This window comes from Triticum dicoccoides, chromosome 4A (assembly GCF_002162155.2).
Source record: "Triticum dicoccoides isolate Atlit2015 ecotype Zavitan chromosome 4A, WEW_v2.0, whole genome shotgun sequence".
NCBI lineage: Eukaryota > Viridiplantae > Streptophyta > Magnoliopsida > Poales > Poaceae > Triticum > Triticum dicoccoides.
This window is the reverse complement of record NC_041386.1, coordinates 713,047,166-713,056,773: the sequence shown is the minus strand read 5'-3', so window position 1 is coordinate 713,056,773 and position 9,608 is coordinate 713,047,166. Positions and strand designations below refer to the sequence as shown.

Sequence of the window (9,608 nt, the reverse complement as noted above, 5' to 3'; positions counted from 1 at the left end):
CTCTTTCCCCACTTCTCCAAGTACAACAAGGAAAGGAGGGAGTAGGACTCCCCATGGCGCGCCTCCTCCCTGGCTAGCTGGCCCCTCCCCCTTGCTCCTTTATATACGGGGGCAGGGGACACCTCTAGACACAACAATTGATCTCTTGATCTCTTAGCTGTGTGCGGTGCCCCCCTCCATCATAGTCCTCCTCGATAATATTGTAGCGGTGCTTAGGCGAAGCCCTGCGATGGTAGAACATCAAGATCGTCAGCACGTCGTCGTGCTGACGGAACTCTCCCTCAACACTCGGCTGGATCGGAGTTCGAGGGACGTCATCGAGCTGAACGTGTGCTAGAACTCGAAGGTGCCGTAGTTTCGGTGCTTGATCGGTTGGGCCGTGAAGACGTACGACTACATCAACCGCGTTGTTCTAACGCTTCCGCTTTTGGTCTACGAGGGTACATAGACAACACTCTCCCCTCTCGTTTCTATGCATCACCATGATCTTGCGTGTGCGTAGGAATTTTTTTTTAAATTACTACGTTCCCCAACAGTGACATCCGAGCCAGGTTTTATGCGTAGATGTTATATGCACGAGTAGAACACAAGTGAGTTGTGGGCGATACAAGTCATACTACTTACCAGCATGTCATACTTTGGTTCAGCGGTATTGTTGGATGAAGCGGCCCGGACCGACATTACGCGTACGCTTACGCGAGACTGGTTCTACCGACGTGCTTTGCACATAGGTGGCTGGCAGGTGTCAGTTTCTCCAACTTTAGTTGAACCGAGTGTGGCTAGGCCTGGTCCTTGAGAAGGTTAAAACAGCACTAATTTGATGAACTATTCGTTGTGGTTTTGATGCGTAGGTAAGAACGGTTCTTGCTCAGCCCGTAGCAGCCACGTAAAATTTGCAACAACAAAGTAGAGGATGTCTAACTTGTTTTTGCAGGGCATGTTGTGATGTGATATGGTCAAGACGTGATGCTATATTTTATTGTATGAGATGATCATCTTTTGTAATCGAGTTATCGGCAACTGGCAGGAGCCATATGGTTGTTGCTTTATTGTATGAAATGCAAGCGCCCTGTAATTGCTTTACTTTATCACTAAGCGGTAGCGATAGTCGTAGAAGCAATAGATTGCGAAACGACAACGATGCTACTATGCAGATCAAGGTGTCGCGCCGGTGACCATGGTAATCATGACGGTGCTTCGGAGATGGAGATCACAAGCACAAGATGATGATGGCCATATCATATCACTTATATTGATTGCATGTGATGTTTATACTTTATGCATCTTATCTTGCTTTGATTGACGGTAGCATTTTAAGATGATCTCTCACTAATTATCAAGAAGTGTTCTCCCTGAGTATGCACCGTTGCGAAAGTTCTTCGTGCTGAGACACCACGTGATGATCGGGTGTGATAGGCTCTATGTTCAAATACAATGGGTGCAAAACAGTTGCGCACACGGAATACTCAGGTTAAACTTGACGAGCCTAGCATATACAGATATGGCCTAGGAACACGGAGACCGAAAGGTCGAACGTGAATCATATAGTAGATATGATCAACATAGTGATGTTCACCATTAAAAACTACTCCATCTCATCTGATGATTGGACATGGTTTAGTTGATTTGTATCACGTGATTACTTAGACGACTAGAGAGATGTCTGTCTAAGTGGGAGTTCTTTAGTAATATGATTAATTGAACTTAAATTTATCATGAACTTAGTACCTGGTAGTATTTTGCAGGTCTATGTTGATTGTAGATAGATGGCTCGTGCTGTTGTTCCGTTGAATTTTAATGTGTTTCTTGAGAAAGCAAAGTTGAAAGATGATGGTAGCAATTACATGGACTGGATCCGTAACTTGAGGATTATCCTCATTGCTGCACAGAAGAATTATGTCCTGGAAGCACCGCTGGGTGTCAGGCCTGCTGCAGATGCAACTGACGACATTAAGAAAGTTTGGCAGAGCAAAGCTGATGACTACTCGATAGTTCAGTGTGTCATGCTTTACGGCTTAGAACCGGGACTTCAACGATGTTTTGAACGTCATGGAGCATATGAGATGTTCCAGGAGTTGAAGTTAATATTTCAAGCAAATGCCCAGATTGAGAGATATGAAGTCTCCAATAAATTCTATAACTGCAAGATGCAGGAGAATAGTTCTCTCAGTGAACACATACTCAAAATTTCTGGGTATAATAATCACTTGATTCAAAATGTGAGAGAGGAGAAAGCAGTTGCTTCCCTCACGTCGTCGGCGCCACCCCCGCTGAAATCCTAACCCTAGCCTTCCAGTCGCGAACGCGATCGCCTCCTGTATGCTCAGGGTTTTGTGTGGTTGGAGCCTCACGACTCATGATGTCCTTTTTTGTGCATGTACTCTTACTCTGCGTATGAGATTAGGGTCAAGTCAAACTCTACTAAGTTTGACCAAATTTATATTAAAAAATATAAACATCTACAATACCAAATATATATGGTATGAAACTACATTTCCTAATGAATCTAGCAATATTAATTTGGTATTGTGAATGTTAATATTTTTTTCTATAACTTTGGTCAAAGTAGAGATACTTTAACTTCGGACAAAACTTACATATAGACTAAAAAGGACCGGAGAGTTGAAATACTTTTTTCTTTAACCTTTTTCTATGTATAGGGCTGCAGTTTAGTCTGTGCGAGGTGAAATACCGACGGGGCGACTTAGGATGGTTGGAAAGGAACGAACGACGGACTTTCCCCACACACACACACACACACGACCCTGGAAATTGTTGTTGGCCCTGGACATGTAGCACGGGTAAGTCCTAATCATATCCGTGAATAATTAATTCCCATATGTAATTTGTTTTCGGGGAATTCCTGTATGTTTTCAATGTGTTGTGTTCCTCACATCTAAAATTCATTTGAAGGTTGTGAGCCGATGGACTAAAATCCCTCTCGCTACACTTGACCAAGAGGAGAACGAGAAGTTGATCCACCTTGCGAAAAAATTGCATGAGCGTGTTATTGGCCAGGATGAAGCTGTTAATTTGGTTGCGCAAGCAGTCCTACGTTCTAGGCTCGGATTTGGACAAATCAGACAACTGATAAGTGCATTCCTCTTTTTGGGCCCGATTGGCGTCGGAAAGACAGAACTTGCTAAAGCCCTCGCTGAGAAGATATTTGACAACGAGAAGGCATTGATTCGCTTTGATATGTCGGAATATGCTGATAGTGGATCTGTGTCACGTCTCACCGGAGGATCTCGAAGGTTTGATTCTTAAACTTGATATACACTTTCTGTTTCTAGGCACACACATATCTCAAATAACAAAATTTGATTTTCTAAAGCTATGAAGAATATGGACAACTCACCGAGAAAGTCAAGAGGCTCCCATATAGTGTTATCCTTTTCGACCAAGTGGATAAAGCAAATGCCTCGGTATTCAAGGTTTTTCACCAGCTGCTCGACGATGCTATGTTGACCGATGGCAAAGGGCAAGTTGTAGATTTCAAGAACACTATCGTCATTATGACCTCAAATATAGGAGCAGAGCACCTACCGTCGAGAATTATGGGCGAAAATACAATCAAATCTGGAAGAGATCTCCTCATGAATCAGGTTTGTGAATCCCAACTATTCTTGTAACGTCCTCGATTGGCAAGTCAATGATCATCTTATATACACTTGTTCATGCAGGTTAAGAAGCGCTTTAAGCCTGAACTTATCAATAGACTAAATAAGGTTGTGATATTCGAGCCACTTTCACACGATGAATTGAGGAAGATTGTGAAAATCCAGATAAATAATGTCATTTTGACAGTAGCTTCCAAGGGTGTCGCTGTACATGCAACTGATGCGGCCCTAGACGTCATCCTGTCAGAATCACATGACCCGGTGAGTATATATACAGTAGCTTTTTTTCATAACCATCACAAGATGTCGATCCATTGTCCAGTTTTTAACGCTTCAACGCCCGTAGGTGGACGGCGCAAGGCCCATTAGAAGGTGGGTGCAGAATCACGTGACCACGATTCTCTCGGACATGCTGGTCGACGGAGAAGCCTGTGCTGGCTCGACAATCTCCATCGATGCTGCCGCTGACGATAAGAGGGGGCTAACGTTCCAAGTGCTGAAGAAGCAGCAGGAGTTGGCAGATCAATGAGATGATTTTGGCCGTTGTCACTCACATGATAGATAAAGGAAGATGCATGCTTACATGATGCATAGGCATGTAATGTACACAGAGGTGATCATATCTTGTAGTAAAGGGTTAATGAATGTAACGACAAGTGCGTACGGGTGTTTGTTGTTTCTTTGTTTGATTGTTTTTTCTTCTTTAACTTTCAATATGTATAAACAAGTTACTATTTCTTTTCACAAAAAATATGGATTTTTCTGGAATTTCTCAGCAGAGCGCACACCGGGTGGAGCACTCCAAGTATAACTAAAACTTGTAACTTAAGGACAATGTCAGTTTCAACACTAAGATGTAAGGATTATTACAAATTAGAATCCAGACGCACAACTTTTACACACTAAATTCTTTTCAGCAAAATAATGACTCGTCGAGCACAAACCATAGTACTCAGATAAGATCAGCGGCCCGGGAACAAACATAAATATTGATTCCTCTTCTTCACACCCTTGTCCTCACCGTGGAAGTTACCGGTGGAACCGACAATACTCGGTGATGAGAACATCGACCTGCAGGATCCAATAGGGCCCCTCGTCTTCCCTTCCCATTGGTGGTGACTCTTAACACACCGTCTACACTTCTGGAATTTCCTTATACGCCGGGTGGCAGGCTCTTCGCTGAGAGCTAAAACACATGCGCTCGGCAAACTAATAGACGCCGAGAGTACCTCTCGGCAACAGGGGCATCTCGGCAAACACATGATATTTCCGAGAGTCATACTCCGCAACATGTGACTCAGCAAAGGCACTATTTACCGGCAGCCAAACAACTGTCACACGGCAACGTGTTGCCATGTGGCTCATCCGGGGCGAATAACGGCGTGGTGACGGTAGCAATGCTTGGCCAAGAGCAGCTCTCGGCAAAGCTCCAGCTCTCAGCAAAAACTTTAGTCCCACCTTGCCTAGAGATAAGCAACATGACCAGTTTAAATAGTTGGATAGTCTAGACACAATAAGCTTTGATCTTCATTACACTCATGTTAAGAAGATGTACCATTGATTTAAATCTTCACCTGTTCCGGGCAGAGAAGATTCACGGTACCATTGATTCAAGTATTATTATTTTGAGTTTTTCGTCCGTGTCATCACATGGCCCTTGTTACCGTTTAAATCCTTGGAAAATCGTACGATGACGGAATTCCTCGAGAGCTGGCACGGTGTCAGCACATGGCCCCTGTAGGGTGTGCTAAAAGTTTGGGCGCGTTTCGGATAAGCCTCCCCTGGGTCCGCTTGTAAACCACACCATTTCCGAGGTAGTCTCTGGGTATTGAGAGGGAACACGTCCGATTTGTGAAGGAAGTGCGGGTCTTGTGGCACCGTTGGCCTCAAAAATTCTTGTGCTCTCAAAGGAGGCCATCGCATAACACATGCCAGCCCCCCGCATTTTTCGCACCCGCATGCAACATTTGAGACATTTATTACTCTGCTAGGGTTTCAGCGTCGGGAATTGCATATCTGCAAAGCAGCACACGGAATCACGCCCGGAAGCGGAATGGCTATGTGATGTCCTTGCAACATGCGCAGACCTTGTGCAGATGAGGGAGGGGCACCCCTGCCACCAGGGGTGAAAGTACCTTGGTGGCATGCTTAATGCAACTGTTTAAATCCTCGAAAAATCGTACGATGATGAAATTCCTCGAGAGCTGGCACTGTGTCATTACATGGCCCCTGTAGGGTGTGCTAAAAGTTTGGACATGTTTTTAATAAGCCTCCACTGAGGCCGCTTGTAAGCCGCACCATCTCCGAGCTAGTCTCTGGGTATCGAGAGGGAACGTGTCCAGTTTATGGAGGAAGTGGGTCCTGTTGCTTTGTTGGCCTCGAAACTTCTCATGCTCTCAAAGGAGGCCATCACATGATACGTGATAGGCCCCTACATTTTTGGACCAGCGTGCAATATTGGAGAAATTTATTGCTTTGCTAGGGGTTCGCCGTTGGAAATTGCAGATCTGCAAGGCGGCATATGATAACAAGCTCGAAAGCGGCATGGAAACTCCTATGTGATGCAGGGTTAGATGAAAGAGGCACAAATGATGCTAGCTACTTATTTTGCCGAGAGTAGCACTCGGTACACATGTCTTTTCCAATTTTGGATGTCGGTAAAAATGAAAACCTAGATCTAGTTTACGACCCTTTCAGAGAGTTCTCTCGATAAAAGTTAAACCATAGATCTAGGTGTTACAATCTTTTCCGGGTGCCCCATCGTCAGTCTCTCGGGAAAGGTCCAGGGGACACTTAAGTGAAATCCCCGCGCTCCTTTTCATTTCTCATTTGTGCCTCTCCTCCTCTACACCCCGCTGCCTCCCGCCGGCTGGCTCTCCGCTGCCGCCACCTCAACCCGTGGGCATCCCCTCGCCACCAGCCGGCGCCGCCCCACCCCACGGGCACCCCCCCATCGGCCGGCGAACCACCCCGCGGGCCCGCCCACCCCACCGGCGCCGCCCCCACTCCCCATTTCGTGAGCTTTCCCCTCCCCACTACAACATGGATGGATGAATCGATGCATAGATGGATGGATGTTCTGGGTGGATGTATGTATGGATGAATAGATGCATAGATGTGGATGGACGAATAGATTAGATAAATTTTGATGATGTTGTATGGATGGATGCTATGCATGGATGTATGTATGGAGTTATGTAGTAGTTTCTATCTAGTACTTTTTGTAGTAGTTTTTATGTATTAGTTTTTGTAGTAGTTGTTATGTAGTGTTTTTATGTGTTAGTTTTTGTAGTAGTCTTTATGTAGTAGTTTTTATGCAATAGTTTTTATCTTGAGCGAGTGTCGACCATATTTTAAAGATGAGAGATGTTTTCAGAGGAATGGTATCAACTACTGTCATAGGGGGTTGCGCTTCCTCTGCTCCTCCGGTATGATCTTTGTAAAGTAGGAGGAGCAGAAGAAGATCGATCATCACCAACAGTCGATAAGAGTTTTTCTTGGAGGAGAATAAATCGACTTTTAATTTGACGATGGCGGTCAATCTGGGTGAGTTCGTCCTGTGATATACATTTGTCAGACACGATGGACTCGCCCAGCTTGACAATCACCGAAAGTCAAAATTCCCGTGCGAGAGTGTCCACCATATATACCACCACCAGACAGAGTGTTCGACATATTTGATAGATGAGAGATGTTACTGACTGTTGCCCTAGGGCCACTAGTGCAGAACCGGCCTTTAGTGCCGGTTCGTAACGGGCTTTAGTGCCGGTTCGCCAACCGGCACTAAAGAGTGGGGACTAAAGGTCCCCTCCCTTTAGTACTGGTTCGTCACGAACCGGCGCTAAAGTGCCACCACGTGGCACGAGCCAGGCCCGTTTGCGTGGAGGGCATTAGTACCGGTTGGTAACACCAACCGGTACTAAATGTTTGGGTGTTTTTTTTAGTTTTTCTTTAATTTTGTGTTTTCAATTTAATTTAGTGATTGTTTTACATTATAATGAGTTGTTAAATCATTAGGTGAAAGTACCGCGGATTAGTTTCGACTGGATGCATTATTGGATATCTCTACTAGCTAGCTAGCTAGAGTATATGCCATATCCATATTATACTTGATCAACTATAATATATACGGATATGGCATATACTTGATCACTTAGTTAGGATCCATCCAACTGAAACTAATCTGCGGTTTCTTTCATTAATTGATATAATAATTAACTAGCTATCTAATCACCACCAGCACTACTAGCTGAAAGAAGAAACATTCACTTGTACCAGAAGCAAAAATATTATCGATCGAGTTCAACATGATTGTCATGATATTATAAGCGTTCATATATAACACCACAAAAGCAAATCACTTAACTTCAGAACGAAGAACACGGACATGAAAGGACAAGTACTAATTAAGAGCAGCATGAAGAACTAGCTAAATCACTCCTGCTAGCTACTCTCTCTGGTAAAATAGCATAGAACATGTATAGCTCTCCTGATTGATCATACTGGAGCATGCCGATGAACCTGTCTCCTAATCATGGGCTGCGCTTCTCATTGCTTCCCCCTAGTACTTCTCTGCGATCATTAACAATTTTCCTCCAATCTTTCACTATTAAGTATTCATCGCTTCTAGAAATCCTGAATGCATTCATGTGCAATGCAGGATATCTTGGCCGTAAGCTAACAATTGACATCTGACCTTTTGTCTCGATCCCCTGAGGCACAACTGTCATCGGGAGTCCCTGTTGAAGAACATTGTATAGTACTTAATTAATATACATAGCAATGAAAGTTTAGCAAAAAAATTATGTATGCAAAACATGCACTGAGGACAAATAGTAAATATCTTACCATCATTTCTAAATAGATGTGACCGTAGTTCAATACCATCACTATTGGTCGCACGTTTTGAGTACTAACATTTCTAAGTGCAGGAAGAAAATTTGTCTTGACAATATGAAGATCCTCAAGCCATGAAACATAATGACTTATCTCCTCGCAGTTTAGTTCAGCTCCGGGATAGTAGTAGGTCATGTCTACCAAGCGTCGGACATGTTTGGTTGAATGGAGATAAGCTGTCAATAGAAATTAGTTGTCAGTTATTTTTGAATAAGCAATATCAAAGACAAAAATATAGTTGAGAAGAACTCACATAATGGTAGAACTGGAGGCGTCTGCAGATCAACCCATATGTCTCTATTACCTTCAATATCATCTTCCGGACGAATATCAAAGGTGATAACCATACCAGGCTCAAATGCATAAGCTTTGCATAGTGCTTGCCAAGTTTTGCATTCAAAATAGATGTACGTGTGTGCATTGTATACTTTGACGTTGAAAGTATAACCATCATGCTCAGTTTTCAGGTAAGCTCTCTTTACCTCCATAGTTTCCATATCTTTGAAACCTATCTTATCCAAGACAAAAATTCTTGCATGGCACGGGATGCGCTAGTAGAATAGTGAAAATTAAAAATTATAAGTCAGGCAAATGAAGCATATATAAGTCATGCTTAATTACGAAAACAGACTTGTCGTTGTGACTTACTGTATCGAATTCGAAAGTCTCATCCAGCTTGATGCTGAATCGCCTACCATCAACAAGGAAATTTCTGTCGCACTGGCCGCGCTGGTCTTCACAGTATTCGCACATAATGAAATTTTTTCCGTCGTCAGACGACATTTCCTATGTTCATATTAGGTGAAACATTAATCACTTACTAATTCAATTAATTCAACTACTTCTATTAATTCAACTAAGCATTTATTAAAAATAAACTAGTTATATTAATTCAATTAGTTTAAAGCATTTACTAAAAATAAACTAGTTCTATATATATATTAATTCAACTAGTTCAACTAAACATTTACTAAAAATAAACTAGTTATATTAATTCAACTAGTTCAAACTAAGCATATACTAAAAATAAACTAGTTCTACATATTAATTCAACTAGTTCAACAAAGCATTTACTAAAAATAAACTAGTTCT

The 9,608-nt window shown here is 42.9% G+C and overlaps 1 protein-coding gene across 1 annotated transcript in view; it reads left to right on the top strand.

The window, feature by feature from the left end:
* Positions 1 to 4,149, top strand: part of LOC119284205 (chaperone protein ClpB1-like) — a 13,625-nt gene extending 9,476 nt beyond the window's left edge. The window contains exons 2-6 of the mRNA XM_037563423.1: positions 2,709 to 2,801; positions 2,914 to 3,254; positions 3,335 to 3,605; positions 3,684 to 3,881; positions 3,967 to 4,149. Of these exons, the coding sequence (XP_037419320.1) occupies positions 2,709 to 2,801; positions 2,914 to 3,254; positions 3,335 to 3,605; positions 3,684 to 3,881; positions 3,967 to 4,149 (1,086 nt within the window). The remainder of the gene's footprint in view (positions 1 to 2,708; positions 2,802 to 2,913; positions 3,255 to 3,334; positions 3,606 to 3,683; positions 3,882 to 3,966) is intronic.
* Positions 4,150 to 9,608: the final 5,459 nt, after the last annotated feature.